Here is a 21,827-nt window from a genome sequence, read left to right as displayed (position 1 = left end):
GCAGTGAATGTAATACGAAATTTAATATTTTTTAATAAACAAGTGTGTATAGCTGAACTATCAAACTACAATAACAAGTTTTAGGGTAGGTAGCGGACGTAGACAGTAAGTGCTATCTGCTTGCGTAGGCGTTTTTACAGTAACACTGCCCTTTCGGTATATCCCTTGCTAACTGCAGAAGAATCAATGGGATCATTTTTTGTTTCTCCCATTATCTTATTGAAATAAACCCTCAACAGAAATACATTCATAAATAATATAATATACAAAAAATAATAATTGTAACCTTAAAACTTTTTGGGAGCCGTCGTTAGTAAAATTGTAAAAATGGAACCCTTATTGTTAATACATTTCGGTTTTGTTTTGATATGTCTGTATGTTTTTTATTATTTTATGTACAAATAATTTATATCATCATTATGGCTATATATTAAAATGAATATTTTTTTTTTAAATCAATCACACATTAGGTAAATTAACCAAATTTAAATGTAGTTTTATTACTTTATAACTTTTATTACATGAACTCATGATTTAATCGTATTTTAGGCATAAATCACGGTGTACGGTAAAAAATCATATCTGGTGAATGATTCTGTGTTTTTGCTATGCAAATACGAAGCAATTAGCAAATTAGACTTATCTCTTTTTCACTTGCGATAATTGCATTTACTATCCTTCTTTGACGTGTAATCGTAATGTAGTGTGCTATTGCAATGTTAAATTATTCTTGTGTGCGTTTGTGTATCATTTACAAACACCGAATGTTGTCTAGGTAACCTATCTATACTTTTAAATATCATTGGAGGAGGAGGACAAACGAGCGTACGAGTCACTTGATTTTAAGTGATTATTGCCGTCTACACTAAATCCCATGCACAATACGAGCAGCTCTGCGTTGCACTCAGTCAAATGGTTCGAGCTGATACTAGGGTGTGCCAGTTCGCATCTTACGTTTAAGCCACTGAGCTTACGGAGATATTAGAACTGTCATAATCTCTAATGTATCGCATCGTATAGATTGCCATGGCTTTGTAGTCTATGACCATTTGGCTGTATGGGCTTTTGACCCCTTTGCATGTCCAGATGGACGAACAGAACCAAAAAAAAAAGTCTATGACCATTTTTTCGAATTGACATGTACACCTGAAAGCGCTTAGAATTATAACATCATCGGTGTAACCGGATTTTTGATTAGAAGATCAATATATTTTGACTCATATATCAATGAAGTTAGAGTCAAGACTCAAGACTAATGAACATGAGTTATGACAATTGACAAGAGAAGTCAAAAACTTGTGCCACACGATTTGCATTTTGCACACGATTTTGTATCGAGCGAAGCTAAGAACTAAGAAGTGATAAAAATTGATCATTGAAGGAAATAAGTAGTGATTAAGTACTTATTACTACATTCTAGTTTTTAAACTCATAATTGAAAAATAATCAATCATAATTTGTTATTTCTGTAGTTCCTGTCAACTTGATTCAATATTTCCATTAACTGTACTATTTCACATAATATTATTTACCCGACAAAACAATGATTTATGGCCTAGTGTTATAAATACCACGATATACTTATATTCAACGAAACCTTAGTTGTTATTTCATTTAAGAGAAAATGGGAATCTTAGAAAAGATATCCGAAATTGAAAAAGAAATAGCCAGAACTCAAAAAAATAAAGGTAATTTTCTGATAAAGTTTAAGGTTATAGCGCTCTACCAAAAAGTTTATTAGCCGCATTTAGAAAAAATCATAATATATTTAATATTGCGGGAACTAAAAAGTTTATTAGGTTCTGTTATTTTTAGCATAACTAATATCTTTACACTGTTTTAGCAACTGAATATCATTTAGGTCTATTAAAGGCTAAGCTTGCAAAGTATAGGTCACAACTACTGGAACCATCTAAAAAGGGGGGAGACAAGGGGGAAGGGTTTGATGTGTTAAAGTCTGGTGATGCTAGGGTAGCTTTGATTGGTTTTCCCTCTGTTGGTAAGGTAAGAACATAACTTTTTTTGTTTTCATAAATACCTGTTTACTTAGGTGGAACAGCTTGATACATAATATTATTCAATTTTAAAGTATGATTCATTGTTCTTTGTGAAATTCAGTCTGAACTGGAATCATTAGTTACTTTGTGGATAATTATTTAGGTCTTTTATTCACAATTATTTTAATTCCGTGGGCAGAAACCAGTTACATCAACAGAGTCATGTCAGAGTCATTCTCCTACTGCTGATCTGGTAGACAATAATTTTGCAGATGTATATGACCCTGGATTTCTAAAGCTTTAACTATAATCCATGCAATTTTTTTGGAAGCAGCATCTTGTAATACTAGTTGTATCCTGCCACTCATATGATAAATTGGGCCAATCTATAGCAAGGTGCTTATTGTTTTTTTTTTTAAAGCTGGGTCTGTTCTGGTGTGCACCAACTTTGTTCAGGAGACTCAGTATGCTTGCAAAGAGGCATGTGGGGCTTGGCATGAATCAACATGAGATTTTTATTGCTACTTTTCCTTGTTTCCAAATATAATAAATTAACTAAAAAGAGAAAGAAGCAGTTTTCAACCCATCACACCAGAAAGTGTAAAGTTTCTACACATTTATAAATTTGTGTTATGATATGACATGATTTAGTTATGTTGTTGTCTTGTGTTACATATTTACATACTGCAATAGCCTCCTCCATCTCTTCCTATTTATTCTAATCTTTAGAATTAGTTATTCAATTTCTTTCTGCTATGGTGTCTATCCATTTTCTTTCTTGTATTCAACACTTCTTTTGCAGTGGTTTAATATGTTATGATAAATAGACATGTCAAACTTTCAAACATGTGACAATAATGGGTCAATATATTTGCCATCACATATTATAATATATGTTTTAAAATATTTCAGTCAACATTGCTATCCACCTTGACCCACACACACTCAGAAGCAGCCAGCTATGAGTTCACAACACTCACATGTATTCCTGGAGTTATTGAGTATAGAGGTGCCAACATACAGCTGCTAGATTTGCCGGGTATCATTGAAGGTGCTGCACAGGGAAAGGGTAGAGGGCGACAAGTTAGTATTGTTTCATTTATTTTTTAGCAAAAACCCATAGCTATCATTATGAAAGCGTAGTTATGACTATGTGTGTATTTTGGAGTTTCTAATATTTGTAATATGTATATGTCCACACGTGCTAAAGGAATCTAACAATTGATAGGCCTGACTCACTCCCTGTGTAAGTATCGAATTTATAAGTATGTGCGGTGGCCTCTACACAGTAAGCTGGCCAGTAGGGACAAGCAAGTTTCACAGATCTGACCGATAGTTTGTTGAAAAGTTGAGAAACATAAATAAAGCAAAGCATATTAAAGGTCATTGCAATCCAAATTCATATTATTTAGTCGCCCTTAAGATGCTGAAAGAAATAATTTAAAGTGATTATTATTATAATGAAATTACATTACATATTCATGATTATTATTACCTATTTATTTCCTATATAATAAGTAGGTTTGACAACAAAAGAATATTGATTAAAAATTATGATTACATACCTATTTATATTATAGAAAAATCTGATCTATTTTTATAAGGTCACAGTATACTTGGTAGGTACAGTTTTAGGTAAAGAAGACAACCCTAATGTTGTCAGAAGAGGTATACTTCTAGGTGATTATAAAATTAGGTTAATAGTGCTATACAATCTGAATTACACCTTATTGTATGACCGCAAGACTCCCAATTTCTTCAGTTGATTTTGCGGAGTGAAACTTTGGTACTTGTACTATTTTACATTCTTTGCAATTGGTTTATCCTATGCGAGGTAGAATATATCACCTTAGTAGTATTATACCTTATTGTTTAAATATGGTTGCCACAGGCAAGGGTGTGCACATCATATATACCTTTACCACCTACCTACCTCATTATGAAAGTATTAATAAATAAATAAATACACTTACTTAACAGATATTGAGATAAAATATTAAACAATAAAGCTGATTAATTAAATAAAAAGATTATTATTATGTAGGTAAGTACTTGTACCTCGAATGACACAAACTAAAATATTAGGTTGACCCTATGGTATGGAAACTATATAAAAAAACACAAACAACTTCAGTAGATCTCGAAACCTAGTACTGTCAGACTAAAGTGCAACTATGACTAGTTAGATAAACAGTGCTTACCTTGCTACAAAAGCATTGCACACCGCAGTGGGTTCATTTTCAATAATGATAGCATCCAATTATATTTGTAACTCTTATTTTGTTTTCTGTCTTAGAAACATGTTGAGGCTGGGTTGGTTAAATTATATTATAATGCTGATGTGTTTAACATTATTGATATAATTTATTCTTTTAATAATAGTAACTACTAGGTAACATTAAAATTTATGAAAACTAAGGGGAGTCATCATTAAAAATTTACCTAGACCTGTTTGTACTTTTATCTAATAATATATTATATATCTATCTATTAAGACCATTTATTCTGTGTTAAAGTATGTCTGAATGTCTCTTATCTCAGTGTGCTGCTTATGCCACGATAGCTCTTTCCATTGGGGTCTGTTGTGGGCCACTTGTTGCCAGTGCAGGACCGCTATGAGCTTGAGTTCATGGTCCCATCTTGTTTGAGGTCTCCTCTGGCTCTGTGTGCAAGTAAAATGATATTAATGTTTATTTATCATCTTGAACTGCAGGTTATAGCAGTCGCACGTACTGCAGATTTGGTGTTAATGATGCTGGACGCCACAAAGCCATATGTGCACAGACAGCTTCTGGAAAAGGAACTTGAGAGTGTTGGCATCCGACTGAACAAACCTAAACCTAATATTTATTTTAAGGTTAATCAAGTTATCATAATTTTTAAATTATATGAATAATTGGCATGAAAATTAAAATGTTAAATATGTATTATTTTAGGTCAAGAAGGGTGGAGGTTTGTCATTCAACTCCACATGCCAACTTACAAAGGTTGATGAGAAAATGGTGCAAATGATACTTCATGAATATAAAATATTTAATGCTGAGGTAAGAGTTAAAGAGTTGAATATTATATTTAAACAGAGGTACAGGTGCCATACTAAGTACAAAATTATTTTTATTTGAATGAGAGGAGCTCCAGCCTAACTTAGCAACTAAAATAAATTGAATTTTCAAGTCATCTGTAGTTGTGTTGTATATTATGTACATATCATGGCTCCTATTACTAAAGTTGTGAGATGCAAGGCGATATTATCATAACTTAATGATGCAAGTTGTAATAGCAATGTGTTTGTCATGTAGTAGTAGTAGTAGTGTGGTGTTGATAATGCCATCAACAAGTTTACATATTACTTTTATGTTTACTTAATTTTTAGAATATAATAATAAGTTTTTATTAAAGGCAAAATTACCCAGTATACATGTTATGAAACAAATAAGTTGTAATATTCTAATACATTATATAAAAGTAATGATATTCTAACACATTATATAAAGATAAAAATAAAAAGCAAAATATACACAAAAACTTATAATCTATCTGGAAAGGTCGTGGCACCATCATTTAAATAATAGTCTCAAAGTAGTAATTTAAGAGTAAACTTGAACACATAATTGATCAGTGGCATATCAGTTTTTGTATACATATTTGTATATAAAAATATAATGAAAAAATACATATAATATGTAAATCAAAGGATTATGAAAACCACATAGCTTGTGTGGAAGTTTCATATTATATGGTTTTCCATTATATTTTTCCTATTGTGGTATGTGTGGAAGGAGCACCACAATTCAACCAATGCCACATTATAAAGTAGACCATGAAGCTTAGAGTATGTATTTAATCTGTGTTAACGAATTTACCAGCGTTTTATGAGTATGGTCAGTGAACCAAGCTTTATTTTCTTATTAAACCTAAAACAAGTATAAACGCTTGTAGATTGTAATTGAATAATACATAATTGAAGTTCCAACCTATGTAACATTAAAGTCTAAAATGAAAGCCGTATACAGGTGTTCCAGAAGTCTCTAAGTGAAAGTCCTCACTTCTAGGAATAAAATATACAAATTTAATTTGTACCACCATTTATGGATGAATCGGGACTCGAACCCGCGTCGATTCTTTATTACTATTTGGAAACTTTTTGTGTTTTTCGGGTTTTGCCTCTAAAAATACTAAATAGCCTATTAAGCCTCTGTGTCGGATGAGCTCTACGACTAACTTATAATTTTCAGCTGTGTGTTATATTACCATTATGCGCAACATGTTTTTACTAACAATTTTGTATTTGAAGTCAGTCAGTAGGAGTAACAACTGATTCAATGAGGGCAGTCAATGCATTAAGGTTTTCCATGCCGTAAATCGGCTTGTGTTGATTATCAAGTCAACAGACAGACCAAAACATTTGTTTTTCTATTTTCATTTTTTCACGCATTTGCGTTTTTTTTAACACTGGTATGTGTTACCATGGAAGTGGTTGCAGTTTCTCAGTTGAGGTCTGCGACCTCTTAACAAGACATGAACAGACAACAGCAACCCAAGCCATAAAAGGAGCATAAGTTTAAGTGTTCCTGGGCAGATGCTTCGATATATTCTGGAATAATATTTATATTATTGTCTCCTGTTAAAATTATATTTTTGACATATTATGATAAACTTTGTAAGGTGACATTTAGAGACTCAATAAATTTATTTGTATTCGAGAAGGAGGGCGACCTGTATAATGCTAATATCACATATTGTTTTCCTATTTTAACTAACAAACTGTTACAGTCATGGATATTTGGTAACGACAGAGACATCAAGATTATTTTTAAACCATAACCTATCGTTATGATAGTACTCCTGTACATATTATACGGAATTTGAGGTATGTTTGGTCGACTGGTAAGCCAACATTCGGTTAAAACCATAAGGTCACAATCCATGTTAAGTCTCTGTTGTAGAGTACAAAAAGCTGTCAATTTTTTTAAAAACACTACGTATATTTTGTGTTAGTACTGTTAATGGATGCTAATGTAAGGAGAAAGATGTTCTTTGCAATTCTCAGCTTCACAAATCTTTGAGTCAGATACAGAAAAATTATCTAAATCATTTATTAAGTTATTAATCATTGTTAATGTGTGGATTAAAATTAAGTTTAAAGATAAATAAAAAAGAGTATAGAATAATAAAAATAATAGAATAATAGGGCTACAAAAAATACAAAATAGGCAGTCTTAGGCGACACCATAATCAACAGAGTTTTTGTACCTTTTTTCAAAAAATATTTTTGCTGGGCAATCAGCAGAGCCTGTGTTAACATTGCTTGGCTTTTTAAACTGTAAGCAAGTAGCACATTTCGGTACATCTACTTCGTTCCGACATTCTTTGATGGTGTGACGTTTATCTCCTCAGTGGCTACACGTGTATGTTGACTCCCGACATGACTTGTCCGCATGACCATACTGCTGTCTCTTAAAGCATCTTGTGACAAAAATAGTCTCTCACAGGACAAGACTAATTAGCACACACTCGATTCTTTGATATGAGGGCTTTGCGTGTGGTTGCGGTAACTTTAATTATATAAGTGCAGGTTTCGGCGTCCTTCCTGCCTGATTTATGGCCTGAATTAAGCCTTTAATGGATTTGATTAGAACAATGGCTGCTAGCACGAGACTTATTTCAGGTTCTGTTCCGCGAAGACTGCACGGCAGATGAGCTCATAGACGTGATCCTGGCGAACCGCGTGTACCTGCCCTGCCTGTACGTGTACAACAAGATCGACCAGATCTCCATACAGGAGGTGGACCGGATAGCGAGGCAGCCGCACTCCCTCGTGGTTAGGTGAGCATCCTTAGACTCAATAAAATGTATTATACGAGGGCGGTACTGAAAATTTCGGGAATCAAGGAAGTGACACAACATTACTATTTAAAAATGTATTTATTGCTTTTCGAAGTATTCTCGGCGAAATTTGACACATTTTTCCATACGATGTATCCATTCATTGAAGCAACCATTCCATTCGGAAGTTGGGGTCTCCAAAATGGCCGTTTTGTTGGCGTCCACAGCTTCTTCAGGTGATGATTATCTCTGACCACGCAATTTATTCTTTATTTTAGGGAAAGTATAGAAATCATTAGGGGTTAGGTCAGGGCTGTACGGCGGATGGTCTAATAATTCTATGCTCTAAAAACTCTTTTGTTCTGTGCGCGGTGTGAGAACTCGCATTGTCGTGATGGAGGATGATGCGGCGGTTGCAGTTCTCTTTACGGAGTTCAGAAACGACCTGTGACAAACAAATGCTAGCATACCATTCTGCATTAACCGTTCTTTGCCCCTCAAGAGGAATAGTCGCAACATGGCCGGTATTGGAGATAAACGTGGCCACCGTTTTTTTTGCAACACTCCGTGAACGAACAATGTTTGTTGGCTTTAACTCATTTTCGAACACCCAAACTCGTGACTTGTGTTTTGTTTCGGGTTCGTACGCGTATATCCAGGATTCGTCACCTGATACGATGTTGTCTACAGCATTTGAGGATCCTGCGTGGAATCTTTCGAGAGTTCTGACGCACCAAGTAACGCGAGCCGCTTTTTGCTCTTCACAGAGCAAATGCGGTATCCATCGGGAAAACAACTTTTTTATACCTAATTGTTCATGCAAGATTATTTGTATCTGACTCATGCCAATGTCTAAAGTTGCTTGAATTTCGCGGTATGTCACATGTCAATCTTCCTCAATCAGCTTACGCATAGCATCAACGTTTTCTTTGGTGACTGCAGTTTTTGGACGACCTTGACGGGGATCATCACTGAGCTTGACACGTCCACGTTGAAATTCAGCAAACCAGCGATAAATTGTGGTTTTGGATGGCGCTTCATCACCAAATGCAGAAATCATCCGGTCAACACACTGTTTTTGTGTTAAACCATAGTCATAATAAATAATCGCTCTAGAATTTTCTCGAGTCAACTCAACTCTTTCTCAACGACTAAACAAGTTTGTGAAAGACCGAAAAAGACCGAGAATCTTTTTTTAAATAAATAAATGGTATTCGATTTTTAAAAGCAAGGAGTTTTCAATTAAAAGATTTTAATACGACAGGAACAGTGGAAATGTTCCATTTCCGATACTTTTAGTGCAGCCCTCGTATTATACAGCGTGTCCCACGGCTATGCCACATGGAAGGGAAGTACCTTTAATATTGTAGATTTTTTTAACATTTTACTGAAAGAAGACTTTAAAAAAACAATTCAAACTGCGTTCATAGATTCTTCAATAATTGCCTGATGGAACCTTACTTCGCCTCCATGTGGCATAGCCGTGGGACTCCACTAGCTTATGGATGACGGTTTTAGAAATAGGGGCCACAAATATACTTGTGATTCATGCATTCATTGTATTTTACACTATAATTACTGTGTCGCACTTTAACCGTTCTTCTCGAAGGCGCCGAGTGAACTCCACTATGGTCGCGTTCCAGTTTAACACGGTTCAGTGTTCAACGATAGTTGTTTTGGAACGTGACAAGTTTACAGCTATAACCAAGTCCAAAAAAAATATGCATCTTTAATAAACAAAATTTCATCATTCAATTTCAAGAGTTTTTTTTTGGGTTTAGTCCCAGCCTACGATGGACGTTAGGTCCCCAGCGCACCTGGTATCATGTGCTAAACAATTAAAATAAATATTATTTTGTCTACTTTTTTGGAGATAAATTCACGTTCATCACGCCATCGACGTTCTGCACCTGTATACCCCATTTTGTAATTACAGTTGTAACATGAAGTTAAACTTAGACTACCTGCTTGATACCATGTGGGAGTATCTGTCGCTCATCAGGGTGTACACCAAGAAGCCTGGACAACCACCGGACTTTGACGATGGACTCATTTTAAGACGGGTATATATATTTGTATTTCTTACAGTATTTTTTCAATGTAGTTGATGTACGAAAGTCCGGCCTTACCTTTATTGCCTATGTAACTTCCGCGTAAATATAATGCGCCTCGGTGGCTTTAAAAGATTTACAATCCGTGAGCAGGGCAGCCATCTGTGCGAGAAGGACGCAGTATAGACGAGTTAGTAAGTAGACTTTTGTTGGGCGATGTCTATGCTTCTACAATATGATCCCAGAAAATTTACAAAACAAATTTGTTACGAAATTTAAAGAAATTGTTAAAAACTTTTTTGTGGGAAAGGTCTGGGAATAAAGTGAACACCCTCAGGCTCTTTAATTATACATGTTTATTGTACGATATCACATTGTAATCCTAATTTTTATATTTAAAAAAAATCCCGCTGAGTTTCTTGCGCCCATTCTTCTCAGGTCTGAGGCAGTCTATTTTGTATGAGTGGTAGTTTTTCACTTTTAGTGATTTAGAATCCTATTTTGAATAAAAATATTTGAGTTTGAAAATTTGAATATATTGCTCCTGCTTAGCAGTTAGCACTGGACTTAGCACGCTATTGGCAAGTTGGTAACCAACCTGAACTTGACTGGTCTATATTTTCTATTTACAGTTATGTGCTATCTCCAGGATTACATTCTAATTTCAATTATTAACTGAAACTCCCAACAAATATTAGGACCTTATTGTTTGAAGAGGCTCATCATCTTTATGGAATAGAAACAAATGAGATGTCACCAGCACCAATACTGTCTCGCAACACCAGAGGAATCACAGGAGCGTTACCGGCTTCTTAGATGTACACAGTATGGAGGCAACCAGGATGCTGTATTGTCGTTGTGTGTGCTGTCACCAGAGATATGACTGTCTATATATCAATATTGTTGACAGGGCGTGACAATAGAGCACGTGTGCCACTCCATCCACCGCACGCTGGCGGCCCAGCTCAAGTACGCGCTGGTGTGGGGCACCAGCACCAAGTACTCGCCGCAGCGTGTCGGCATCCACCATGCCGTGCAGGATGAAGACGTGGTGCAGCTCATCAAGAAGTAGGCCATCCTTACCCCACCATCGCGACATACTCCAGCTGGCCCAATGTTTCAAATGTTATAATTATCTTTCCGCAACTTGTTATTGCTCAACAAATGTGTGAGAATTCCATGACATACATACAGAACATTCCCTGACCAAGTGTGAAGATAAATTGACAGTTCTGTATGATTGTTTGAGACCTGTGGACTGTTACATTGTTTTTTCTTAGCGGGTGGTCAGTTTTGTTAGAATATTGCCAACCTCATATCTATAGTGAATTCAAATGCAGCTATCAACTTAATACCAGTTAATATGTGCATGGGTGTTGAGCCATTTTGTTAAATGTTTGAGGACTCTGCTAGGTTCTTGTTGTGCCATTTCCTTCAAGGATCAGACTACCTTCTAATTGACTAAATAAGTTAAACAAGTGGCTATTCTGTACATTACAACCAAGATAAATGATACAATAGAAATACATAGAAGGTGTTTAAATTATTGTCGATCATGATAACTTATATTAGTTTCTTGATAGTGGTTCAAACAGTCAACATATATTATAATTATGACTCAGCATAGAATCAAAACCTATTATAGGTTTGTGCATTCAATATTTGGGATAAATGTTATTTTTTGGCATTTGGCAATTTTATGTTAGTGTCAGATCTGTAAACATGGCACCAATACTGTTGACTGCTAACACAAAATGAATGTTAGGCAATAGTTGCATCAAATGCCCTTAAAATAATGATATAACCTTTTCACAAGATTTTTTTTTAATAGGCTCGTGAGTGTAGCTATTATTTTAAATGTCAAAGTAAATGTATTTTCAATCCAATTCCTAAAAGCTTAAGCAGAGAATCCTGTAACCAAATTCTATTACTCTAATTGAAATCGACATTACATTCACAACCAACAAATTTTACTATCAAACACTAGAGACTAATTTGTATAATTATTAGCACACTGATTGTCATATGAAGTAGATGGTATGCAAACGTTAAAAATTAATTCCACTTGTGGAAGAACAATTTCGACTTTTCAATACTAGAGGATGCTGTAACCAATTTTACAATATCATATTCACATGGAATATTTTGAATTATGGATATGAGGTTGTTTTTATGTTCGCAGGAATGTATAAGAATAGTTTTGTTATGTATTATTTTATTCAAATTAATTATTACTGTATTTTTTATTTAAATACCTAATGGTTAGATGATACACCGGCGGCGTAAACTATTTTTATTGCTTCATTTTTACATGTACAAATTCCACTTTAAGGCAATAGTTTTAGCCTGTGATGGTTATGATAATATATAGGTAGATAGATGGGATAGAGTAACTTCCAGTACTTGTTTCCAAATTTGACACTAAGAATACTATTAATGTTCTGGATATAAATCAGTGGAATGTTCTCGCTTGGTAAAGTTGAGCCTTACAAATGAATGTTATAATATTTATCTATAGCTGAAATAGTGTGTTATATTTGTTGTCAAGGTTATATTTGAAATAAAATAAAATAAAATGTATTTAAGTGACTAAGTTTCTATTTAATAATATAATCCTTACATATTCACCATTATATTTAAAATGCATTTAAATGAAATAAATACCTTATGCATATAAGACTCTTACACAAATATAGTAAATCTGGATATTATTACTCTGGAATGAATGGAGTACAAGTTATCGATGAAGTCAGGCAAGTTTTAATTAATTTTTTGTTTTGCATTGGCTGCTTGATTGATGTATTACTATATTATGATGTAATTGGCCTCCTATAACATATTATTTATTACACTATGTTCACTCGGCTGTGAGCAAGTCGGTGTCAACAGTGGCGAGGGCCCACTTGTGTTCGGTGATCTCAAGAGCTTCCCACTCCGCCTTGAACGCCGCCTTCGGATCCGGAGGCATGGCCATTGCGGCTCCTGACATTTGATCTTGCATCACTTTAGATTGATCTGCAGCTGCAACAAAAACTTCAAGGTAAGAAAATAGGGGAAAAACTATCAATAGAAAAATAAATCCAGTATGTTAAAAAGTTAAATACAAGAAATAAGGAAAAAAAACTCGCATCGTATTGGATGTAGTAGGTATTATAACAATATATAAGAAATGATAAAACAAACAAATAAAATAAATTCGAAGTAAAATACGAACTAAATTCAATATAACCAAACACGACAGAAAAGATGTTCACCCGCTAAGTGAAACCATACAGTGCCACTCAGGATAGTGTTGAGTGGGACAATGAAATTGTATTTTGTTTTTTATACATTTGATATGACTTAAATCTTTTATGTAGTTATCACGCATTATTCTTATTGCCACTAAATTTTAAAAATTTATTAAAGTACACTTTTATTATCTTTTTTTTTATAGAAAAGGACAAACGAGCGTTCGGGTCACCTGGTGTTAAGTGATCACCGCCGCCCACATTCTACTGCGACACCGGAAGAATCACAGGAGCGTTGCCGGCCTAAGGAAGGTGTACGGCCTTTTTTTGAAGGGTACCTTCGTATTTTATATCGTATCGTCCTGAAAACACCGCACAAGGAAGCTCATTCCACAACTTACTACCACACTACGTGGAAGAAAGCTCTTTGAAAACCGCACTGTGGAGGAACAACACACATTCAGATGGTTGGGATGAGATATCCTAATTTGTCCTGCAAAGGTGGAATTCTTATTCCGAATTAATGAATTGAACTTAAAAATAAGAGGAGAGAGAGGAGTTATTTTTTGTCTCGTTGTATTGCGATATCACATTTTTGATAGGATTGTAATATTTAATCAATAAATCGTAAAGCAGCACGTTGCCTGGCGTACTGTAAGAGGCTACTCTTACCTCTTTGTCGCGTCCCAACACTAGCTCAGGATTCTTAAAATCCAATATTCTGTGAGATACCTACTTACATAAGATGTTAAGTCTCAGCTCAGTAATTTTACCTAAATATCACAAATAGTTCTATATAGTAAAATATCTAGATATCTAAATCTAATATTCGTGTCGTTAGTTAGTTGCCATACACCTCTGAAACGGTTTGATCGATTTTTATAAAATATAATTAATATTTGGTAGGTCGAAAAATGAGTGTTATAATATATTTTTGTGTAGTTAATTTATATGGCAATACAAAGATTGTCAGTAGCTAATATATAATATAAATATATATATTTAAATATTCTTCATTTGTTCAAAATTGATAATCACCTATTCTTTACCGGATGTTATATCCGATATTTATACGTTTTTCTTACATGTTTCGTCTTATTGGTGGTGTATTTATATAATAACTTAATAACTTGTTTTTTTTTTTAATTTTACATAAGCATTAATAATGATTGCATATTTGTGCTTCAAATAGTGAATAAAGTTTCAAACAATTCAAATATTTTTATTCAAAATAGGATTTAAAATCACTTATTGGATGTTAAAAACTACCACCCATCCAAAAGAGACTGCCTCAGACCTGAGAAGAATCGGCGCAAGAAACTCAGCGGGCCTTTTTTTTAATATAAAATATGGATTACAATGTAATATCGTACAATAAACATTTATAATTAAAGAGCCTGAGGGTGTTCGCTTTATTCCCAGTCCGTGGTGTCATCAAGAAAATCGTTTATGCTATAATAACCTTTCCCACACAAACATTTTTTAACAATTCTTTTAAATTTCGTAACACATTTGTTTTGTACATTTTCTGGGATCATATTCTCATCACACTTACTCACTCGACCCAACCGAGTAGTAGGCATAACAAGTTTGTTCCTCGTGTTTACATTATGAATGTCACAGTTTCTAGAAAATTCCTCAGTGTGCTTATGAACATACAGAACATTATCAAAAATGTATTGAGAAGCAACAGTCAAAATGTTTATTTCTTTAAATTTTTCTCTTAATGATTCTTTAGGACCTAGGTTATAAATCGCGCGAATAGCCCTCTTCTGCAGCAAAAAGATAGTATTAATATCGACCGCACTGCCCCAATACAATATACCATATGACATAATACTATGAAAATAACTAAAGTATACTAATCTCGCCGTATCTATGTCAGTTAACTGTCTAATTTTCTTAACCGCATATGTTGCAGAACTACGCCTATTCGCAAATCCTTCAATATGGGGGGCCCCACTGCAATTTGGAATCAAGAGTAATGCCAAGAAATACAGCAGATTCCACTGGTTTTACCACCTCTCCATTTAATAAAATATTCGAATCTACATTTTTGACATTTGTCCCGGTGAATTTAATATATTTGGTTTTATGACTATTTAACAATAAGATATTGGCGCTAAACCAGTACACAATGTCAGATAGAGCATTGTTTACGTCGTCATATAAAACTTGGCTTCGTTTTACTTTGAATATAAGTGAAGTATCATCCGCAAACAATACCACCTTGTGTTTATTGTCTACAAGGTTAGGTAAATCATTTATATAAATTAGGAAGAGGAAGGGTAAGAATAAGGTAAGAATAGACCATTGTGGTACCCCCATATCGAGAGGAATCCCAGGAGATCTCCTGCCATTCACCTCGACCCTCTGAATCCTATTATTTAAATATGAGATCAGAAGATCGAGTGCAGTTCCTCTTATACCATAGTGACATAGTTTCCTGACCAGCGTTGAATGTTAAACACAATCAAAAGCCTTAGAAAGATAAATCACAGAGGATACCAAGTGTATTCTGTGATTCCTCCCTGGCCTCAAAAATATTCCTGATGAGTTCAACACCTGCATCCGTAGTCGAGCGTCCCCTAGTAAAGCCAAATTGTTTTATATGGAGTAACTTATAAGTGTTAAAGTGAGTAAGCACATGGCTTAAATTATTTTTTTCAAAAATTTTACTTAGGGTCGGCAACACTGAAACAGGGCGATAGTTATTCGGGTCAGAAGTGAGTCCCGATTTAAATATTGGTGTAATTAGGATTGTCATCACCGAATCTATCTGGAGATCGTTTGACGTAGACTTACGTTTGAATGTTGTTATCTATAATTTGATGTGTTTGATAATTTTTAGGATGTAAAAAATCAAATTATAGAATTTTTAAAATTCATGCATACACCCTAATGTTGATAATCGGCTTAGAGTTATCTACTGCTTAGATGAGGAGGAACTGGAAAAAAGTTCCTGATTAGGATGGTTTTAGCAAAATTTCGATCTAAACATCATAAAGTCTTAGCTTTTGCTTCATCTGGAATAGCTGCAACATTACTAACCCGTGGTAGAACTGCACAATCCGCTTCAAAATCACTCATGAATATGCAATTTATTAACACACCCATGTACAATATATTACCAAAACATCTGGCATGGGCAAAATTGGTGAAGAAATTGAGTTGAGATGAGTGTACAATGAGAAACAAAAATCACTAGAGGCTCGCAATCAATTATTGAAAGATGTATTAGTTAGATAGTAACACATTCATATGGCACCAGTTGAATAAATCAACAATGGCCTGCATTAATCTACTTCACCCAACATCTATTGAGTGTTCAAGGACAAAAAAGAGAAATAACGGGTTTAACCAAGCAAAAGAGAAGGAAAATTTAGAGAATTTGGGGAGACTACGAAATAGGGATTCTACAATACTTAACATTTAAAATAAAACATTAGTGGCTTTATTAAAATGTAAAACCTTCAAATCAAATAATGTATATAACTTACCATTATTTTCTCCCAGGACAAGAGTGTAGATGGTTCTCAAACCAAATACATTTAAGAAATACCATGACGCTGAGGACACCCATGATGCATCTAGATAGGCCAGCTCCACTCCTCTTTGTAACATTGGTTTAAATCTCAGGGTGAGGGGAAATGGCACTTTAGCTGGAAATACACAAGAGATTCATTTTGTGTGAAAAAAATTTAAATATTTTTATTTGCTTTTGTGAGTTGATTGTTGATGATTCTCAACCCGCGTTGGACACTTTTCAGTAGGGTAAAATCATGGGTTCGCGTCACCGCCATGCTCATGACTGGTGCACCCGATAAATAAATTAAAAATATAAATATGTAAAGACTCTTTTTGAATGGTTGAAATCTCGTGAGTTTGGGTCAACGAAATGCTAATAGAAGTATATATATAGCTATGCAGCTGACATATTGTACAGTAGTGAATGGATTTAGTGAAAAGTTCAATGTGTAAATTATAATATATTATTGTGAATTGTTGAAATAGTGTTCTGTTTGATTAGCATATCATTGAAAATAATAATAAATTTAATTATTTTTCAAATTTCAAATTTTAATACTAAAAGTTCTCAGTTTTCAAATTTTTTCTTTTTTAAATAACCAAAGCAAATGATAAATATCATATCTAAATATTAAATGTGCACATATAATGCCAGTTTATCAAGTTATTGTTATATAATATACATTGTGTAAAAATGTATTAACTAAATAACTAATAAATATAATAACTCTTAAGTCATCTATTATAAAACCACTTCAAAAAAAGGTACTCATACGGAATTTAATAATTATAGATCAATAACTCGTATATCCATTCTATCAAAAGTTTTTGAGAAAATAATGTATAAACGATTAACCAACTTTTTTACGAAATAAACGTCATTACATAGGAACAATACGCATTTCAACAAAATAAATCTACCACAATGGCCGCATATACATTAGTTAAAACTCTGATAACAAAAATAGATCAAAAAATTAGAGTAACAGCAGTATTCTTTGATATGACCCAAGCTTTTGACTGTGTCAACTTTGAAATTCTCATAAACAAATGTAATCTATTTGGAGTTAGAGGTGTCACTTCAAAATGACTGGAAAGTTATATTAAAAAAAAGGCAACAGTGTGTCCAGATTGACAAGATTGATGTAAGATCAAATATAGTACAATTTGAATCAAGTTGGAATCAAACTAAAGCCGGGGTTTCTCAGGGCAGTGTACTTGGACCATTATTATTTCTACTATATATCAACGACCTACCAAATATTACAGAAAATAAGTGAGTGTTATATGCTGATGACATTACAATTATTATCCCTGACACAAACTCAAAGAGACCATACAACTCGGTCATAAGTGAAGAAATCATTAAAATCGGCAAGTGGTTAGAAAGTAACAATTTAAATATTAATATAATAAAAACAAAACTTATACAATATAAAAATTATAATATCATTTATCCACCCCTTATAAAACATAACATACAATGAAATTAAAATTGATGAGGTTGAAAATACCAAATTCTAAGGCATAATAATGGATAATAATTGTAATTGGAAAGCTCATGTTGAATCATTATGCAAACGTCTTAATAAGTTTGTTTTTGCAATAAGGAGAATAAAAAAACTATATCGGAAAAAGCGGCTTTAACAGCTTACCAGGCGTCTATAATTAGGTATGGTATCAGAATATGGGGTAATTCAACAGTAATAAGTAGAATCTTAATAGCGCAAAAAAAATGTTTGAGGCCTGCAACAGGAAAAGGACCCCTTGAAAGCTTATTATTAACAATTGTTGAATTATACATATTTGAGTGCTTGTGTGTATTTTGCAAATTCATTAAACATGAAAACACTTCTCTTTTCCCATCCAGGGACCCCACCAAACTACAAGTAACTTGCTGTAGAACTACATTATTTCAGAGAAACTGTTTTTGTATGTGCATAAAAATTTATAATCACATCCCAAAGATAATAAAAGAGGCATAGTGAAATAGGAATTTCTCATCTAAATTGAAAATATACCTTACTAAAAACTGCTTATATTCATTAGAGAATTATTTTCAATTAAAAACTTGACTATATACTATATAATACTGCTACAAATCTTTTGTTTAATTGATATTTTGTAACTAATGATTTAGAAATGTATTTTGTAAAATTTGCAAGTCATAAATGTGGCAAACATGTACTTTGTAATATTTATGTAACATCAATCTAACATGTTTATGCAAATCAAAACTTTGACTTTGAATGTAAAAAACAGTGCCGTCTGGAATGCGCGTAGCACCCTTAGCTTTTCACTAGCTATGGCACCCCTCAGAATGAAACATAGGCACTCATGGCAAAAGGCTCCATTTGCCTAGGCATCTTGTGCATAGGAGCTTCCCACTGGTAATGGCAGAGTGCAGACTGCCGAAAAGGACAACTTTATACAATAGAGCAAGGATATGTGACTAAACATGACTATTTGGAAACAAAGGACATAAGGATAAAGTCACCTTAAACAGTTTCACTGAGTACACCTAATATTTAAATTTACACTTAAATTACACTAAGTAGCAAGCAACCAAACAAAGTTTTGGTAGGGTGGGTAGGTTATAATATTTTCAACAAGAACAACTAAATCCTGATGATGTGGCACATTTCTATATATTTTTTTCATCCTTTTCTCTTGTAAGTAGTTATAATATTTAAACCAAATAGATTTTTTACATTATATAATATTAAAATAATAATGACACACATTAAAAAAAAGTTATGAGTTCAGTTTAATTTTAATAGTTTATTTTTTCTTCTGAAATGTGTTCAAGTATTTTTCTTTTGTATATAATTTAAAATAAGATAATTCAAACATGAATCTCCTGGCACACTCAGAATCCTCAAATTGAGGGTGCACTATCCAAACTTTAATCCTACAATAATCTTATTAATAACTCACTAGTAAGGAAGCCACTGAACATCCAGTTAATCCAGCCTCCTATTACAATCATAGGTAACACATTAGTCAAATTCCCTTTAAGCATGTCTGTCATCATTCCAGGGTCTGTCATAGGATTCTGAAACAATGAAATTTCAATTAGTAATCATTAATCACTACTTGAAGAAACAAACCCAAAATGAAAGTAAAGGTTGACAAGTAAGTGGTAATGGTGTCTTTACAGGAACAATTTTGAATAATTATTTTTAAGAGAAAAAGTGACAAGATGTTCACTAGATGGTAAAGAGATATACCCTGCCCATTACAACAGATACCAATCAGGAATGAGTAGAAAATTTCTAAGCAGTTTTGCAATAGGAAGTCTTAACAAGCAGACAAGTAACATTTGCTGCATTGTGAAAAGTTAATTTACTATTATTTTCCAATAGTCAATAGTACTCTATCACATACCTGGGCATTTGATGTTCTCTTTTGCACTTTGAAATATCCTGTATCTTCATTGTTAAACCAATGCCTTCTCATAGCAAATGACTGCCTAGGAAGATACTTGCCATTCTCTCTTAATAATCGAGCTCTAATCATAACTTGACTAAAATGAGGTTATATTAAGTAACATTAACAATGTAATTCATTTAATTAACAATACAATATTTAACATTAAATAATACCTATCCTGTACTTGTAATAACTCAATCTTTTTATGGGAAGATAAAATAATTGAGACATAGTGCCTGACGAGGCCAACTAAAAATGTAATTACAACTATTGGTAGAAACACCCAGAATCGAATTTTTGGGTCCAATAATAACTCTGCCATTATTCTTTAGAAAACTAAGTACTGGCTTGGCTTAAAATAACATAATAATCAATTACTGTAGTTGAAAATTATAGTAAATCCCTAATTCCAATAGGTACTTTTACTTTAGAATTTGGACAATCTTGAATCTTTCAAGAATAAGCTTCTTTATACTCATTGGTCATTGCTGCCAAAGAGAATTTAAGCACTACGTCAGGGGTGGGACAGTCGCCTTAAAGTGACGTTTTCAGAAAACTGTAGTGCCATGTGTTAGTTGGCCCCATAATTATAGCTTTGTCAGCTGTCACTCGCTTTGAAACCTGCCCACTGGTCATAAAATGGCGATTGGCGGCTACATCTAGCGTTTGCGCATGTATGTAGCTCTCGTGTTCCATTTTGCATATTTTTGGTATTGAAATCGAAGTGTAAGTGCGTCGAGTCTAGCCTTGTGTTCCTCCGCCTTAAAGTTGTGAATTCACTCCAAAAATCTCCTTATTCTGTGAGTTTCTACTTTTTGTGATAGAGACACTTTTGTTTGTGGAAATTATGAACTTTGGTGTAATGTCGAGACGTTGTGCTTTCGGTTGTGCGCTCCGTGGTAAGTAAATTATTCTCTTAAATCTTAACAGTATAGTTTAATGACTAAAGGTTGGTTCTACTCTCAGGTTCTACTACCGGTCCGTAGATTGAATTTGCAATCATGGCTAAAACTATTATAAACATACCGGTTTTCTGTATCTTGCCCCAAAGATTAAACTCCAATCCCTCAAATCACCTTATGTCAGACTTCAGACTCCCCATGACTTATATGGTTTAACACACATTATAATAATTGACAGCTGTGCTGGCTTCTAACACCGTTTATATCAAGAGAAAAGTCAATATATGAGTCCAAAATCTAATACTAGCCCAATAGTCATAACACTAGGTTATCACAATTTGTCTGATGGCTTTAATAGTCCCTCCGATGTCATCAGTTCCGATGCTTCATCTGCCTGGTAAGTCCCCTAATTTAACACATTTTGAGTTAATATTCGATTCTATTCCTTATTCTGTCAGATTTAGTCACACCAATAAGAATCTTTGTTGAGTTGATGGTTTTTTTGAAGGTATATTGTATCATTCTGGAAACACCTGATTTTCTCACACAGTTGTGATTACAAAATTCAATGTTGCATTTCTAGCTGAAAGTGGTTCATTATCAGTGTAAATCATTAAATTGATAAAACATAATCTTTACATATTCACATTAATTTTCAGGACAAGTTCAGAGTCAAGTATTCTTAGGACAAGCTTCATCCACACAACATTTACTGCCTACAATAATACAGCAAGACTGTTCAGGTAAATAATTTTTAAAACTTATTTTCAAAATTTTATTCACTTTATAATATATTTTTCCATTTATCACTACTTTGGAAAAGCTTGAGATGAGAAGAAGTGGCAGATAACTCATTCCCAT

The 21,827-nt window shown here is 33.7% G+C and overlaps 2 protein-coding genes across 2 annotated transcripts; one reads left to right on the top strand and one right to left on the bottom strand.

The window, feature by feature from the left end:
• Positions 1–1,209: 1,209 nt before the first annotated feature.
• On the top strand, positions 1,210–12,467 carry LOC126978589 (developmentally-regulated GTP-binding protein 2). The gene is made up of 8 exons (XM_050827550.1): positions 1,210–1,688; positions 1,844–2,004; positions 2,910–3,080; positions 4,711–4,854; positions 4,934–5,041; positions 7,666–7,823; positions 9,760–9,886; positions 10,785–12,467. The coding sequence occupies exons 1-8, from the start codon at positions 1,625–1,627 to the stop codon at positions 10,944–10,946; spliced, it is 1,095 nt and encodes a 364-aa protein (XP_050683507.1). The 5' UTR covers positions 1,210–1,624; the 3' UTR covers positions 10,947–12,467.
• On the bottom strand, positions 12,455–20,526 carry LOC126978594 (ER membrane protein complex subunit 3). Its single transcript, XM_050827554.1, has 5 exons — positions 20,238–20,526; positions 20,020–20,158; positions 19,570–19,687; positions 16,605–16,766; positions 12,455–12,895 (listed from the first exon to the last, which is right to left on the bottom strand). The coding sequence occupies exons 1-5, from the start codon at positions 20,384–20,386 to the stop codon at positions 12,732–12,734; spliced, it is 732 nt and encodes a 243-aa protein (XP_050683511.1). The 5' UTR covers positions 20,387–20,526; the 3' UTR covers positions 12,455–12,731.
• Between the last annotated feature and the right edge of the window lie 1,301 nt (positions 20,527–21,827).

Source organism: Leptidea sinapis, chromosome Z (genome assembly GCF_905404315.1).
Source record: "Leptidea sinapis chromosome Z, ilLepSina1.1, whole genome shotgun sequence".
NCBI classification, from domain to species: domain Eukaryota; kingdom Metazoa; phylum Arthropoda; class Insecta; order Lepidoptera; family Pieridae; genus Leptidea; species Leptidea sinapis.
Note: the sequence above shows the minus strand (reverse complement) of the source record. Positions and strands in the feature narration are given on the sequence as shown.